Source organism: Paralichthys olivaceus, chromosome 11 (genome assembly GCF_024713975.1).
Source record: "Paralichthys olivaceus isolate ysfri-2021 chromosome 11, ASM2471397v2, whole genome shotgun sequence".
NCBI lineage: Eukaryota > Metazoa > Chordata > Actinopteri > Pleuronectiformes > Paralichthyidae > Paralichthys > Paralichthys olivaceus.
In genome coordinates this window covers 776,542-793,137 of record NC_091103.1, presented here as the reverse complement: position 1 = coordinate 793,137, position 16,596 = coordinate 776,542, and the positions used below count along the sequence as shown (strand labels likewise).

At 45.8% G+C, this 16,596-nt stretch overlaps 2 protein-coding genes across 4 annotated transcripts in view; both read right to left on the bottom strand.

The window, feature by feature from the left end:
- Positions 1-889: 889 nt before the first annotated feature.
- On the bottom strand, positions 890-5,084 carry il15l (interleukin 15, like). Of its 2 annotated transcripts, XM_069534856.1 has the most exons (5): positions 4,787-5,084; positions 4,630-4,694; positions 3,565-3,612; positions 1,266-1,400; positions 890-1,051 (listed from the first exon to the last, which is right to left on the bottom strand). In XM_069534856.1, exons 2-5 carry the CDS (start codon positions 4,672-4,674, stop codon positions 941-943), a joined length of 339 nt encoding a protein of 112 aa, XP_069390957.1. In that variant the 5' UTR covers positions 4,675-4,694; positions 4,787-5,084; the 3' UTR covers positions 890-940. The 2 variants fall into 2 exon arrangements, with proteins under 2 accessions (XP_069390957.1, XP_069390956.1); XM_069534855.1 differs by having other exon boundaries at positions 4,630-5,084.
- Positions 5,085-5,941: 857 nt separating this feature from the next.
- plekhg2 (pleckstrin homology domain containing, family G (with RhoGef domain) member 2) overlaps positions 5,942-16,596 on the bottom strand; it is a 34,374-nt gene continuing 23,719 nt past the window's right edge. Inside the window, exons 14-20 of one of the 2 annotated variants that reach the window (XM_069534851.1) lie at positions 16,505-16,551; positions 15,858-16,007; positions 15,546-15,674; positions 13,137-15,042; positions 12,622-13,033; positions 11,698-12,477; positions 5,942-10,551 (exon numbers count right to left, since the gene is read on the bottom strand). In XM_069534851.1, coding sequence (XP_069390952.1) covers positions 7,992-10,551; positions 11,698-12,477; positions 12,622-13,033; positions 13,137-15,042; positions 15,546-15,674; positions 15,858-16,007; positions 16,505-16,551 — 5,984 coding nt within the window. In that variant the 3' untranslated portion in view covers positions 5,942-7,991. Of the gene's footprint in view, positions 10,552-11,697; positions 12,478-12,621; positions 13,034-13,136; positions 15,049-15,545; positions 15,675-15,857; positions 16,008-16,310; positions 16,552-16,596 lie in introns of those variants that run through there. The other variant, XM_069534852.1, reaches the window with a different exon arrangement.

The following is a 16,596-nucleotide window of genomic DNA, read 5'->3' as shown; positions in this document are numbered from 1 at the left end:
TTTGTTCTAACAGGGCTTTGACAGGGAGGCAGTAGCTCAGTCCATAGCGACCTGGCTTGGGAACCAGAGGGTGGCCCTCGAGCAAGGCACCGAACCCCCCAATTGCTCCCCGGGCGCCTTCATGGCTGCCCACTGTTCCGTGTGTGGTCACTGTGTTCCGTGTGCTCCGTTCACACGGATGGGTTAAATACAGAGGTCAAATTTTGGGACCAAAAATAGGAATCTTAATCTTAATCTTAATCTTAGTTGTCAACAGACCAGAAGGTGCAGGACTTCAGACCGTAGAGTCCTGACATGTAGTTCAGTGCATAATCCGACTTGTATTGAAAGAAATGCAGGAGATAAACCTGCTGCTCCGCCGCCAGTAACACACAGCAGGTGTGAACAACAGACAACCGACCCACAGCTGATCTGCCGCGCGACCACAGACTGTGAGTCCAGAGAGTTACGGAGATCGCCGGTGAAGACTGTCGGTTCAACGTCTCTGTCTTTGATTCCGAGCAGACGAACTGTAAAGCTCCTGCTTCACAGAAGAGAAAGTTTTCAATGGGCCTCGAGGTCTTCAGACGTGAGGAAACTGAATTATTAGTTATTTACTTATTTTCATCACCACCTGTCCGATTCTAAAACACTTGGACTACTGGGGCGATGCTCCGCCTCCAGAAATCAGAGACTTCAATAAATCTAGAATCTGAAAAAACCAGTGAGTCTATTTGTATTTCCACGTAAATAAAGCAGCTGAGTTATAAATTACAAGTGATCCATTCGGTCGTCACGTACGAACTGACTGTACGAACTCCACTCACCGACCAGTCGAGGCTGACGTCGTCCACATTGAAAACAAGGTGCACGTCCTCTGGCTGCACATTAAACATCAGATGCTCAGACGTTCTTCACACGACACTTTATTTGAGCCCAGGTTAACAACGTCTCTTTAACTCTATTCACAGAACTGCTGGTTCATCATCTGGAGAGTAGACATAAGATCACTCAGGAAGTTTGCTGCGTTTTGTTCTATGAAGAGTTCACACTGACGACACGCTGTCTCCGTCTGTGGAGGAGAGACAGAGCTGTTAGCTCAGCTGAGTTCATCGTCCCTTTATTGAGACATTGTGAGACTGTTTTTTTTACATCCAGCTGAAAATATCACATGACCCGTCATGGACAGTTTACAGTCGTATCATTGTGTCAGTGTTACTGAACTGCAGCTGTTAGCAAAGACAACAGGGTCAGTCACACGTGTAACTGATACCTCGTTATAATACCTCGTTAAAAAACGTTGCCAGTTTTTCCAGCTTTATGTTAAGTTTGAAGTTGTAAATTCTGCCAAAGGTTTTCAACTCTTCACCGAGAACTTTAATTTCCTCCGCAAAACACTTCAAGGTCGAGCTGGGGCATTTCTGTTAGAGAGAGAGAGAGAGAGAGAGAGAGAGAGACTGTAACATTACTTTAATTAAAATCTTTTCATGATATCTTTCCAATAATCGCAACAGCAAACCTTCATGTCTCACACACACACACACACTCACACACACACACACTGTACCCAGTTAAAAATGAAGGACCAGTGGACATAGAACTATTCAGGTAGAATAGTTCGTAGCTAAAGCTGCAGGTAGAATCGTCCACTGGAGGTCACACACCCGCTGTTCAACAGGAGGTTCATACAGGACCCTCCACCTCCCTTCAGTGGTGCAGCCTCCAGTAAAGACCTCCGTCCACCTCGGTTTCTTGACTCCAGCCAGAGAGTGAAGGTTCTTCTACCTTCACACAGCTGTGTGTCAAAGCTGCTTCTTCTACCCAGCACCGGAGTTTTGAAGGAAAGAAGCACTCTCCTCCCTCCACCGGTCAGCAGCGGGGCTGACGACCAGAGGGAAGAACATACTCACAGTTATCATCCCACTGGCAAATACTTTGGCGAATACTCAGAGTGGTACAGACAGGGACTGCAACACTTCCTGACGCTGGTGATGTCACAGAGTGTTTTCCCTGGTGCCTTGGTGAGATGGCCCAGTTTAATGAGGCCAGCCTCAACAAACTTAGTTCTTAGCGTTGCAGAGGAGAAAGTAGTGGTTTTCAAGAGGTCATTGTAAAACAGTGGCTCCTCACACAGCTGGTCTGGGGTCAGGAGTCTGTTTGACCTCCAGCGTCTGCCAGGCGCTAACCAACGAGCTGTAGAAAGGAGTCAGTCCGGTCAGGTCAGCTTCAGATGATGACATCAGAAAGAGATGTTTGTACCTCTGCACTGTCTGAAGGCCGCAGTTCTGGACACAATGTCCTCCCTCTGCCACAGGGAGACACAGAGCCGAAGCCCTCAGCCAGTGCTGACCAGACCAGAAGGAATTCTCCAGGAGACGCAACTCGTCTCTCAGCAGACCTGGAAGTGGCACCAAAAGAACAAGTCTGGGCCAAAGAGACAAGGTGACTAAGTAATTCACTATCAGAACTCTTCCCTTGAGGGCAGATCAGGTAGCAACCGTTTCCATTTAGACAACTTGGCTTCTACCCTTTCCAGCCCCCCCTTCCAGGACTGCCTCTCACTGTTAAACTCCTCCCATCTGTCATACTCATCTCTCAGCACCTTACAATTTCTGCACGATATTTGCACTACTTTTGTATTTGAGTCTTTTATATTTGATGTTCTATTTTTATTTTCATAAATTCAGAACATGTCTAAAAGGGAGCCTGGGACTCAAGCATTTCATTGCCTGCAACTGCTAAATGTAATAGTTTTGCATATGACAATAAAACCCTTGAGCCTTGAACCTTCCCACAGTGGACTCCTAAAACTCAGTGCCACTCCTTCCCCAGCGGAGATTACCAGGAAGACCAGGTTCAGTCCCTGGGCTCCAGCTGACTCTGGCTGGAGAGGGTCTCTCACACCAAACCAGACTTTCCTTTAATTGCTGGACCTCATGTTGATCATGGATGAAAATACTGACATCGTCAGCCTACGCCGAGACGACCACAGGAGGGTTGTGAGCCAGCCCCGACAGAGAGAGACCCTTCAGCCTGCTCCTCAGTAGAGGCTCGATGCTGTAGAGGTGTCCTGAGGAACCTCCTGAGGAACCTCCTGAGGAACCTCAGGCCCCTTTTTCAAACTCTCTTTAGAATCTGGTGGTAAAAGGTCATCGCCTCACTAATCACATGTTTTGCGTTGTGATATCACCTCGAGGGAATTCTTTCACGTTTGGCAGAAAAATTCAATTAAACTTCGATCTGATTTTAGCCAAAGGCCAAATGTGAAGGTCACGGTGGTCTTGTACGTTGATGTTTTTCTTGAACATGATCTCTTGAAGGTTGTCTTCACATTTGAATCAGGTTTCACTTGGACATAAACAAAGTGATTATGTTTCAGTGCTTGAAGGTCAAAGGTCAACTGACTTTAAATGAATCTGGAAATAAAATAAGTAGATGTAAACTGCCCCGGTAGGCGGAGCCATACAACGACACCGCAGTAAGTCTAGTTTCGTTATAGAGGTTATAGATGTGTGTGTGTGAGAGTGTAAACAATAAAAGATAAACAGGAAGTGTAGACAGCAAAGTGACGAAGGACGTTCATACCTTGTAATCTTCAGTGGTCGGAGTGTAGAGTCTAATGTCCAACAACATCTGAGGACGAGAGAGAGTTAGCATGTCAACGGTCACAATGAGCACCAGGGTCAAATGTATATAAAGACACTGACTGTATATAAAGATGATCACTGACTGTATATAAAGATGATCACTGACTGTATATAAAGACACTGACTGTATATAAAGACGATCACTGACAGTATATAAAGACACTGACTGTATATAAAGACACTGACTGTATATAAAGACCATCACTGACTGTATATAAAGACACTGACTGTATATAAAGACCATCACTGACTGTATATAAAGACACTGACTGAATATAAAGACACTGACTGTATATAAAGATGATCACTGACTGTATATAAAGATGATCACTGACTGTATATAAAGATGATCACTGACAGTATATAAAGTGACCTCTCCTGACATCAGTCACATGCTACGAGGAGCTGCAGCTATATAACCAGTCTGCAGTAAAACCCTGGTTACATAACAAGCTGCTGCTGCATGAGTCACTGTGACGACTGTAATGTTGTTTTGCCCAAAAGGAATCAAACAGAAGCTGCAGCAGGTTCGAAGCTGCTCGAGTCACTGACACCAGAAAGTTCTGATCTTTACTCTGGCCCCAGGTCTGTCATGGAAAAAGAAAAATCCAGCTGTTGATCTCTAAAACACTTCACTTTTCTGTGCTCCACGTGAGACCTGCTGTCGTACCTTCACTTTTCTTTGAGATGATTCTCTTTGTTTGGTCTCGTGTTGCTTTTACAACATGTCATTGCTTTGACTGCTTTACTTTCTGACAGTTCTTTGCTGTTTGCCTTCACTCTTGAATTTTCAACATGTAACATTGTGATTCTGCTTTATAAATACAGTGGATTATTATCATTGTATACTGTGTGTAAAGCTCTTTGAATGAAAGACTTGTAGTTGAAATGTATGAAACAAATGAACTTGTCTTGCCTCATAACGTTCAACACCAGCGGCTCTACTGAACTTAACATTTTGAAACCTTTCACTGTGACAGTGTTTTTACTGAAGAAAACCTACCGTATGTTTGTCCATGAGCGTCTGGACCCTTTTGATGACGTCCATAGTGCAGCGTCTGTCGGCCGCTTGTGTTTTCAGGGCGAGAAAACAGACAAAACTCAGAATCACGAGAGCTGGCCTCCTTCTCAGCATGGCACAGCATGATGTGTCACATCACCTCACACTTCCACCTTCCATTTCTGAGGCCCTTGAGCAAGGCACCAGCCTCCAGACCTGCTGCCTGGAGAACAGAGAGCGATCAGGTTTGGTCTTTGCGGTCTGGATGTGTTCTCTAATCAAAACACATAGAGACATGTGAAACTTGTTTGATGTTGACGGCCCAGAGCGGACGAGAGCCGTAAACTCCAGAGCTGTGGCAAAGGTCCGCTCTCAGGTTGTGTGAGGTATAGAAGAAAGGAGGGATGGACAGACTCTTCTCACTCTCCCCTCTGTTACATTGCCCCCCTTACTCTCTTTCAGGGCCCTCCTCTTTTCTCCTCCTCCTCCTCCTCCTTATCTGTCATGTTCTTATCAAAGTTGTGCAGGAAGTGAAAGCTTCACAAATCACTTTTTAAACACAGCGTTTACATGTTGGAAAAAGTGATTAAACTGCAGGAATTGCACATGTCCGATCGCACTGTGTGTGTGTGTGTGTGTGTGTGTGTGTGTGAGCGTAATCACTCTAGTTCACACAACACTGTCGCTGCTCAGATTATCAAGATTAAAGCTCTTCATAGAAAACATTTGAGGCAGGGCCACGTGTTGGATCTTGTCATGAAGACCAAGTATGTGTTAAAGACGTTTCATGGAAGCTGATGAAAGGAGAACTCAGGCAGGAGCTGACGTCTTATGCAGAAGATTTTAATGTAGACTTGAAGCATCAAGGAGACCAGGAGGTGGAACAACGGAAAGTCAAGGCTGGCTCCTCTCTGTCTGGGGCCTCTGAGTCGACATGAAAGTCCCTGAGCGTGGACCCCGCCATGCACCGTTGGTCCTTCATCTATAACCTGATGTTGGTTGATCTGTTCAACATCTGTTCAACATCTGTTCAACATCTGCCTCGTCACCATGAATCTTAATGAAAAAAAAATAAAAATGTATGGACAGATAATGAGTGTTTATGATTTGGTGCAGAATCCAAATAAAAATTTGGATCTAGTGAATTTGAATGTGGAGACTGTTGGTGGAGGGACATTCTAACATGGACGCAGTCTCTACTCTCCCACATTTTCTCTTCCACAGTTGTGTATTCTTCACAAAATACCTTTAATTTGAATGTACAATGCTCATTTATCCATGACTGAGTTACCAGTTAATTAAAAGCCCGAGTCACTTTGTTTTGGTTTAACACCGCACACCTTTATTTTTTCGTACATCTCACTTGTTATATTTACTGGATAAAGATTTACTTAGTACTTTCATTCACCTGCCTTCTGCACAAATCTCATATGTCATCAAGTCGTCTTCATTCTCGGCCTCCACATGTTTCACACCTTTATCTTCAGCAGGAGACTCTCCACGTATAGAAATGTCCCCAAAGGTTGTTTATGGAGGCCGCTCATTACGACAGTTAGACATTCAGGTGACAGTGACCTCTAGTGGTTGTAGTCATTGTGACAGGAGCAAAGAGAGATTCGGGTGTTGTTGTAGCTCCCTCAGGCAGAGAGGAGGTCGGCACCTCCGCAAAAACATTAGAATCTCACACTGATAGTAACATTTGTTTATTTTACACCTTAACCACACGTTCCTCATTGTAACCATGACGACACACATCCTCTAACCTTTACGTTATTTTAGCCCAAACCACAATCTTTCCTTAAACTTTACAATGTTGTCTTTAAACAAAACAAAACCTTTTCTGTAGCAGTGTCAAAACATAAAATGATTATTTTATTTCAACTGTAATTCTTCGACAGTTTGTCTCCTGAAGAGGGAACAAAAATGCAACGATTCTCGGTTCCAGGTGAATAAAAAAATCTTTACGATGATTATATTCATCCTCCTGGATTCTACAGACTTGAACCTTCTGCGTTAAACGTGTCATCCTTCCACAAATCAAAACCCTGAGGCTGCTTTGTTAAAGCATGAAACATCGTTGATTGGCCTGATGCCACGTTCGTTCATATTCCACCTCGATGACTTTCTTTTACAGCTCGTGAAAACCAAGTGAAGGTTTCTGATGAACACGGAGACGACGGGAGAAAGTGTTTCAATGGAACATCAGAGTACATCAATATGGAAACAAACGCAGCATTAAAAACACATGGATCAGCTTGGTCTGAAGTTGGAGGACAACTCAGCAGACACGTCGTTCTAAACAGTCGCTGGCTCGCACACACGCACACAAATGTTTGTACTTAGTGAGGACACTGATCACAACAATACATTCCTAACCCTTACCCTAAGTGTAAACCTAAAACACACACACACACACACACACACACACACACACACACACGCGCTGAAAGCATGCACGCAGGAGCCAAGGACACATGTGCAAAATACCAACATTACTTTAAGGATATTAAGTGCCAAAGAGAATGAGACTAACTTCATAAATAAACAATAAAATCAAAATGGTTAAGAAGAAAAGATTAATAAAACCAGCTATCACCGATCGTACACACCGACCTCAGATAACCACACACAATGCTTTGTTCAATAGAATATAAAATAAAACTAAAACAAATGAACAAACAGTTAATAATACACTCAGTCACCATGACTGCACACAGCACTGGTCGGAGACTGGACCTTCAATGTGTCTGTGTTTGCAGGATTTGTAAAAAATGGATGTTCTTCATCTGATTACATGTTGATGGCTTTCCTAAAATAAAATGCATCGATCCATGTGAAAAGTCCGGATAAAGTCCAGAGCTGTTAAATGAACTGTTAAACTCATCACACTCAGATCCAGGCATTCAGGGTTTTGGTGCTCATCCAAGATTACAGCTCAAAATCCCAGATTGCACAATAAAAACCATGTACAGGCAGAATGTTCATTCCTGAAAGATTGTCAAGATATGAAGCTTTTCCAGAAGCCGCCAACAAATAATGTGCAGTCTGTATAATGTCTGATTCAAACAGCATCTGTTCACTGTGTCCTCAAGTCATTGTCCCCCAGGACGACTCCCCCGCATGAGATCCCTCAGATGCTCTTACTCCGAAAATACTTTTAGAAAGATCATTTTTCAACAAGATAGTTTGGTGAAGTTTTTTAAGTTCAAGGTTTAAGTCCAGCCAGTGAATTCGGAAAGTTTGGATCACTGACCAAATCCAGCAGTTACACAACAATGTCTAATGCTAATTTGCCTCTCCAGCTTAAAGGGCAACTTCACAAGTGCACATATTTTGTAATGCCTTTTTAATTTCCATTCTCCCTTTCACAGCCTGTTACAGTTCTGAGGGGGTTGCATGTGTGAATGTCCATTTATGCTTAATCTCCTCACTGTCTGCCCATGACCTGATCCTCCTCCTCCTTCAGCTCCGGCTCCAGCTCCAGTTCTCCCTTGTAGGGTTTGGGTCAGGCTTACTTGGGCAGTGCTGAACGAGGTTATTCGGCCACTTCCAGCGATCTGAAGGTTGACTGTGGTTGCGTAATTGGTTTTCAGATTCTCACTTTTGATAGGAGAAGAACTTGGGGGCAAGGGGGAGTGGTTTGATGGTGGAGGTTTAATGGCCATTTGGACCTGAGGTTCTGGTTTGACTTGATATTGGTGGGAGGTCAGTGGAGGTGAGGTCATGCCTGAGGAAGACAGGGCCAAGCATGAGGAGGAGAGGGTTTGTTCGTGGAAGGGCCGAGAAACGTAGGCGCAGATGAGCTGGCTTCGACAGTTCCCCTCTTTCACGTCTGGGTCTCCCCATTCTTTGTGGCTATCTGATGGAGTGGGAGAGTAGAGGACAGAATGAGAGAGAGGAGAAGGAGAGGAGGTAATGACAGTGTAAGGAGCACTTGAATCGAGGCCATCAGTCCCATTATATTTGCTCGAAAGCTCTTGTACATCCGGCCAAGGCACACTAGTAAAATGCTGCCCACCAAGGGTGCCCTTCCCTGGGCTAAGTCTGCTGTGTGAGAGAGGGGATTGAAGCCCTGGTTGGGGGCTGATGCATGGCGGTGAGCTGTTGTATGAGGACCATCCACTCCTTGGACTAGGTGGACAGGACTCCTGCTGGTCAAAGGACCCTCGTCCATTTCCACTGAAACCAAAGGACCTGCAACTGCTCTCTGCCCAGGAGAGGCGCCGTCCACTGGAGTTGCTCCGCACTGGGCTAGGAGGTCTGTCTGCCAAGTTGGAGGAGAAAGACCTGCGGAGTGTCTGGGAGGTCATTCGGGAGGCAGTGGGACAGGGTCCAGAAGGGGAGGGGGCTCTGGGACTGTGTAGTGGAACTGTAGAGGAAGTTAACATTGATGAGGAAGAAAAGGGTGATGAAGGAGAAGCAGAAGCAAATCTGGGGTTTCTCGGTTGAGGTGCTGCAACATTATTAGTCCACACATTCACTGACACACCAATGGGTGGTGGGGAAAGTATACGGGGGCTCAGACATGAGGATGAATGTACGAATGCTAAACTTGCTGAGGAGGATGTGGGTAGCTCTAAAGATAGGCCTAGTGGATTATGGGAACTTGTACCCCCTGCTCTTGTGCTCCGGGGGTGGGGAGGTTTGTTTGCCATGGGGGAGGAGTAATTATGTTGAGGAGGTGGCGAATAGAGGCGGGTTAACGAAGCAGGGGTTGGGGACGGAGATGGGGATTGGACCCGTGAGCTTGGTTCAGATGCAGAAAAAGGCTGAGCTACACGGTTGTGTGACCCTGACCAGAGAGAATCATGCATTTGTTGCATTGCTCTGGCATTAGTGCTATGATTAGCTAATGGTGCTTTCTGTGGACTTCCCGGCCAGACACCAGTATTGTCAGCACCACTAGTACCACTGGTATTAACTACGTTGCTGGTCTTTGTGGTTAAACCTGCTAACCTAATGTTATTGTTGTTGTTCCCATTCTGCAGTGAATCCATTTGTGACTGAAGGAATGAAGGATGGACGGAAGAGTGGGTAGACTGATAATGGACCATACTCGTAGATGGGGAAGGTGACCGGTGTGAAAGAGAATGAGGAGGCAAGTGAGGGGACAGGGAAGGACAAGAGGACTGAAGAGAGGACGGTGGGCACCTTGGATGTTGGTATGCGTCCTTATTGCACCCTGGCTGGACATGAGCAGGTGTACTGCAACTTTGATGACTGTGAGGCAGTTTAGGAGACGGAGAACGCTGTTGTAGATGAGAAGAGGGTAAGGATGGAGTTGAGGAGGGCCTTGGATTTATTGATTTCATGGGTGGGGCTTGTTGCCGGACAGTGTTCTTTTTTGCCATACTCTGACTAATAGACTGACTGATGCAGGAGGCGGCTAATGATCTGGTAAATGCAGAGGAGGAAGCAATGGGGGAGGAGCGGAGGGAAGAGGACAGTGTAGGGGAGGAAGGAAGGCCTGCTCTTACTGATGAAGACCTCCCTGAAGAAGAAGGAGAGAAGGAGGGGGTGAAAGCAGTTGGTGTTGGAGATGAGGCAAGTGGGACTCTCATGGAGGAAACCCTGCCAGAAGAGGGAGTAGGGGATAAACAGGAAAGGGCACCAGAGAACATGTTCGGGGAGGTGAAGCCATCTACAGAGACACTGGTTGGAGAAGGTGCTGGAACGACCCTGGATGGTGAGGAGCAAGGAGGCGCTCGTATGGCAGAAGAGGAAGTTGGACGCGGAGAGGTGGGGCAGTTTCTAACAGGAGAAGGAGAGGAGTGTCTGAGGCTAGGTCTGAAGGCTGAGGGGGCTGTGGAGAGTTCTGTGTCATAGGTATGGGCAGCAATGGCTTGGTTGGATCGCTCAACCAGGCTGGTTGTCCCCAAAGAGGGTCTGGACTGTGGACAAGTGAAGTCCTGCTGGTGTTGTTCCCTGGATGGGACAGAGAAGCACAGATCAAAATAAATGACGTACCATTATTTCTTCTTCCACAGAGTTCAAGCTCTACGTTTGGCATCAACAGTGGTTGATGCGGGACCAGATATATGGGTTTTATCTGCCTGATTAAAACATTGTGGTTTACAGGAATCTGACCTACCAAGTGATAGAAAGGTCACATTCATGCAGCAGATATCATGTGGGAACTATTTCCATTGCTCTGCACCAGGTGAACCACACATTTAGCATCTAAAATGTTTGACATTCTGAACATGAGTTCTCATTTGTATTAAAATCTTCTTTGCTGAGCTCAAATGAGCTCAGAGAGGTCTGTAAATTCATGAAACTGATGTTTATTACATTATAACTATGTTTAACATGTATTTTGAGAGATATACCTGATTAACCTAAGATTCTTGTCAGAGTTTAGGGAATATAAAACAAGAAAGAACTGAGCTGAACTTTCAACTGAGCTTGTGTTGAAAGACAGGTTGTGTTACAGACACACACTATAATAGCCATAAGCCTCAAGGCAAACTCCATGCGGACACATTTGAACGTGTCCTCAACAAAGTCCTCCGTCAAGCTTGACCTGAATTACTCTTTCTGTTGTGAATTCACTTGAGCCGTGTAAATGGCGGCTCCTGGTGGACACAAACGGTGGCAAACATGGAAGAATGTTATATTTATCATTACTTATCTGCATCTTCGATTAATGTGCTAATATGAGTTACTTATGTTGTTTAGGATATTGATTCATGTGTTTAGTTAATTATTATTAATGTAGTACTATGATTGTTTGTACTGCAGAAACTACGACTCAATAAATAAACTTTGAAGTGCAGTTACTTGAGAAAGTTTTAATACTTTCAGTTTGCTCTCACAGAAACCAATCAGATAAGGACCTGAATTGATTACTACAAAAAACATCGTTGATCAGAAGATAAACCGAAGAGGACAGACATCAGCTCAGCACTTTATTTTTTCAACAGGAACTGGAAGGAGTGTAATGATTTTTTTTTGTTTTCTCAAGTGGTAAAATTTAAAAAGCTATTCTGTTCTGTCACTGATAGTAAAACGTTATTGATTAACTTTTATGAGTAGTTCACAGGTTATTTTCTGAATCTGCCATAAACATACCTGTATTCACAGGGAATGATGCCACTGACATTCCAGGAGTTAGACGGAGCCTGTTTACCCAAAGTGGTGGGTAGGTCTGGTGGCCTCTGGCTGGTGAAGGTTGGTAGACAGTCTATAGACTGCACTGATGGAGAGCACCATGGACTCGGTGCTGCCCCCTCCCCTGCTTTGCGATCCTCTTGGCTTTCTGTGAATGCATGACTAGAAGCCAGAAAGGGGTCAAAGGTTACGTGCAAAGGCTGACGCAGATGAGCTGGAATAACTATTTCTCTGGTGTAAGGTGGCTCTTCTGAAAAGGTCAATGTTGACCCCTGTACAATCATCTTGCTTTGTGATGAAGAATTATTTGTCTCAATTGATTCCATCTGATTGTTTGGCAGCTCATCTATCTTTGGCCCTCCAGAGGTCCCCGATGAAGTGGAGCATTCCTCCTGCAGATGGGACTGCTCTCCTTGGTGAGGCACCTTGGAGCCGAGGTTCTTTGCTGGAGACTGGATCTGTGTAGATGCTACTCCTACTACCAGCTCTCCTGGCAATGCCTCTCTATCCATGTTCTTTGTGCAAACCAAGTCGTCAGGCCCAGTATGAAGACTCAGCACATCTTTGGCTAAAGAATCCTTGTTTTCTAAATGCCCTGTGGATGATTTGCATCCTGGTGTTTCCTTATCTTGAGTCGCTGGTGTATCCTGATTGAATTTGTGTGCTGTCTTGGTCAGGATGTTTGAAAATGTTGTGTCTTCCCTGACGGAGTAAACAGGGTGTCCAGCACTCTGCTCCAACCTGCAGAGAACCACAAGGGGAATCAAACAGTGACAAAATGTTTCTGTTGCTCTGATCATGGTTATAAGCCATACCTGTCATCACTTATCACATCATCATGCTATTGTCATTTACCATACACGTCGGTTAATATGATCCACTCACCCCTCTTTTCTCTCTGTCGCCTCAGTATCTGTATGAAACGCTCTGTTTTGATTCAGGGCTCCTCCTCTTCCTGTGGAAGAAGAGACATCCCTGAACTCGGGGATGCTACGATCCAAGGTCATGGTGGAAGTCGAGGGGTTGTTCGTGTCAGAGCAGCATAAAGCAGTGCTCTGATCTCCAGTTGGTGCACTGAGCTGATGCCTGGATCCTGGAGAAACCTCATGGGCTTGACTGGAGGATTGATCTCTTAGTGCAGTGGATTGATTTTCCACAGCGGAGGTGGAAGTCTGAGAGTTGTCACCCAAACTAAAGTCTCTTTCTTTGGTTAAGGCGGAGATGAAGTCCCTGGGCCTGGACAGGGTGAATTCATTTGTCTGGTGGTGACGGGCAGAGGTTGTCGTGCCCTGGGGATCTAAAAGACAACAACAGAAAACAATGGGTTATATTAACCATGTAGCAGCGTCACACTTAAGGTGGAAGTAATACACTTTGATAAATCGTAGGACCAAACCTACCATTTGTCAGAGCTCTCTTAATCATTCTCTCTTCCTGGATCCTCTGGTTCTCCGTGTTTAAGGTCTGGTTCTGGCTGCAGATCTTTGTCTGGTTTAGGAAATTCGTCTGCTGTTTCCTAGACTGTGTTGTGGTTTGGCTCTGAACTTTGGTCTCAGACTGAGTATGGGTTCCAGTTTTGGTTACTGATTGATTGGTTATCATTTGGTCTTGCGTTTGCTGCCAGCGCTGAGCTGGGATTTGTTTTTGAGCCTGGGATTGAACCTGTTGCTGACTCCTAGTGTGGGTCTGAGTAGAGTGTCCAGTCCAGTTCAGTGCACCTGAGCCCCATGATTGGTTCCATGCACCGTAGGCACGTTTCTGATGCAACGGGACCTTCATGGTGCTGGCTTTGGCGCTGTACATACGGGCCAGTGTTTGGACTTTGCTTAGAATACGCTCTGAGTTTTCTATCAATACGGAGTCCACCGATGGACCGGACTCAAATAATCCAAAACTGGCTACATCCGATCCCATACCCTCAAACAAGGCCCGGTTAGCGGTGACAATCCTGGAGTGGCGGGACCATCGACCCACTTTTATCTGACTGGGAAGACACTCTAGGTTCCCGCTGGGCTTGGCCAGTTCTCTGTGTTTGGATGAGGTCTCAGTTTTGAGATGCTGTTCTGTATGTGAAGGTGTAGAGGGCTCTTTGCAGCTTCCTTTTGATTCTATTGCGCCAGTTTTTTCACAACCATTCACCACAGCTTGGTTTTCAGGACAGGTTGTTTCATCTTGTGTGGAAATAGATGGAACTATTTCACTGCAACTATCAACTTGCAGTGAAAGTCCATTTTGCCTCCCAGTAGTCACAACACTCGTCTGTCCCTCCTGCTTATCCTTCAGATATTCTTCTTCCAACAGTCCATTGCAGACATTGTCCTGTGTCTCACTCTCCTCTCCAACAGGCTGGTTCTGCTGCAGATTCTCACCAGCTTGGTTCGGGGTCTGCTGGTCCTGCATCATAGTAGAGGCTGGTGTCTCAATTGGTGCGTCTGCATCAGAATCCAGGGAGCTGATTGGTTTATCTGCCTGTCCATCACTCTCTGCAACAGCTGAGAGTGGAGTTGGGCAAGAGATGGGACCAGTGAAGAAACAGAGATCTGTCTCTCCATCTGTCCCTCCACTGATGGTCTCAGACATGGATTGTCCACTCTCTGGCTCCCCCTGGTGTCCACTCACATCAAAGCGTGATACAGACTCCTTTACCAAGCCGGATGGGATCTGTGAGAAACTGTTCCGCCTTCTTCCTGCCACGCCTTCTCCCTGCTCCTCCTCCTCCTCTGCCTCCTCCTCTCCGGCCTCGGCTGCTGCCTCGTAGTAACTCCTGATCTTTTCGATGATCTTCTTGTCTCGTTTGGTGAGGTGGGAGCGTCTTGTGGGGGGCTGACGTCTCTGGATGGGGTGAAGGAGGGGATCTGAACTCTGCAAGGAGGTTGCGACCTCATTGTTTTCCTTCTCAGTGGGTGAGTTACAGCTGCCTCCACTCTCTCTCTTTTCTTCTGCTGAGGTGGAGGAATGAAGATCTGATGTTGGAGCGGGGGTGACGCCCTCGCCCTCATCCCAAGTTTTCTCTTCATCTTTGTCTTCTTCTACCCCTTCTCCTTCTTTCTCTCCATCTGCCTCCACCATTTCAACTTCGCTTGTGGCATCTGGAATTTCTTTGACCTCAGTTGTTGTCTTATTTTCATCAGCAGAGCCACCGGTCGGACTGTGGAGGGGGCCGTCCTCCTCCATTCCTGAGCTTCCCTTCTCTTCTTGCCCTGAGGTCCTCTGTTCTGGACTGGAGGGGCAGGCGACCGGGGGCAGCGGGCAGGTGAAGTTGGTCTGGTGAGTTGGACTCTGGCTCTCTTTGAGCTCATCCAGGACCTGCTCCTCGAAGACAAATAAGACAGCGTTTTAAAATGTGTCTCCTATACACTGACATGACAGCTGCCAAAAGTGAGGCCAAAACGTCTCGATCACCCCTGGTGTCTGGCTACACTATAGCTTATAAACCCTGCCTCCTCCATGTTAGTAGATGGAACATGGACCAAACTAAAAAAAATCAAAGAAGACGTTAAATAAATGTTTCGAAAGAAGTTGTTCAGCTCGTTCTCGTCTCACTGATGTTTGTTCATGTTTCTGATCAGTTTGGTTTGAATCAGTTATTTGATGATATAAAAACAGGCGGAGACATCATGATTGACAGCTGACACTGACTCCTGATTGGTTGAGCTACTTCGAAGACTGACTCGATGCAAGATGGCCGTGTTTATATCTGGCTTCATTTCTGGGCCTTAGAGCGTAAGTTTTGTCCCGTTAAACATCTTGTTGAAGACAAAATGACCTTGAGTCTCTTGTGTTACATGTAGTTTAAAGTGGATTGGTACCATTGTGTCAGTGTGGATGGAGGCGAGTCCCTCCCTGGCTCTGCTCTGGTTGATGAACTCCAGGATCTCCTCAGTGATGGACAGAGTCGGAGGAGGAATAAGTGGCGTCAACTCCTCGTCTTCCTCTTCCTGATCATCAGAACAAATGAGAATTTGTTGTGTGTTAAAACTGAATTTCTTTCCAGGCCAGGTTTAAGTCATGAGGAGAATTTAGATTGTTTTCATAAGACTTGTTATTTAGTCCTATTTAAACATTTGATGCTTAAACCCGGAGAAATCATTAAATCCAATCATCAGGTCACAGTCAAATACCTTGTCCTCGTTTTTACTTCGTAGCGGTTCTGACAGGCCCAGTTCAGCCCGTTCAGCCTCCACCTCAATGACAGAGGACGCCAGCGTGCTGCTGCTGCCGGCCGAGCCCAGACTGTCGGCCTGGCACAGCTCGGCCTCGCTGCTCGCCGGCTGCAAAACACCACAGCACCCGGTCAGTGTCACAAGATCTGATCCTTATGGTGAGACATTACAAGAGACGACTCTGCTCTCAGCTTAGTGTGTGTGTGTTTGTAAGTTTGTGTGTATGTGTTATATATGTGTTTGTTTATATATGTGTGTGTGTGTTATAAATGTGTGTGTTTAAGAAGACTCTCCTCAGCTTCGTCACTTCGTTGTGGTTTGTTTGTGAAGCTTCCAGTTGTTCATCAGATAACAACACAACAACACAGAGTCTCGTTGTGTCTTTACTGGAGCGTTCTCCTGAGAACTCACCTTCAGGGCTGCAGGTTCCCCGGTGAGAGAGAGCCGATGGTCAGCGGAGGGAGAGGAAGAAGAAGAGGAAGTCAGAATCAAAAGTCTGCGTGTGTGTGTGTGTGTGGGGTTCAACTGCAACATGACACTTCACCACTAGAGGTCACTACATTCTACACACTGAACCTTTAAGTTCGACACACAACCTCAGAGACGTTCTCACCGTTGGGATGAAACACAGCTTCAATGTCTTTAGCTGGAGCTGAAACAGAAACACAGACTTTATACGATCTGGATTATAACTGCT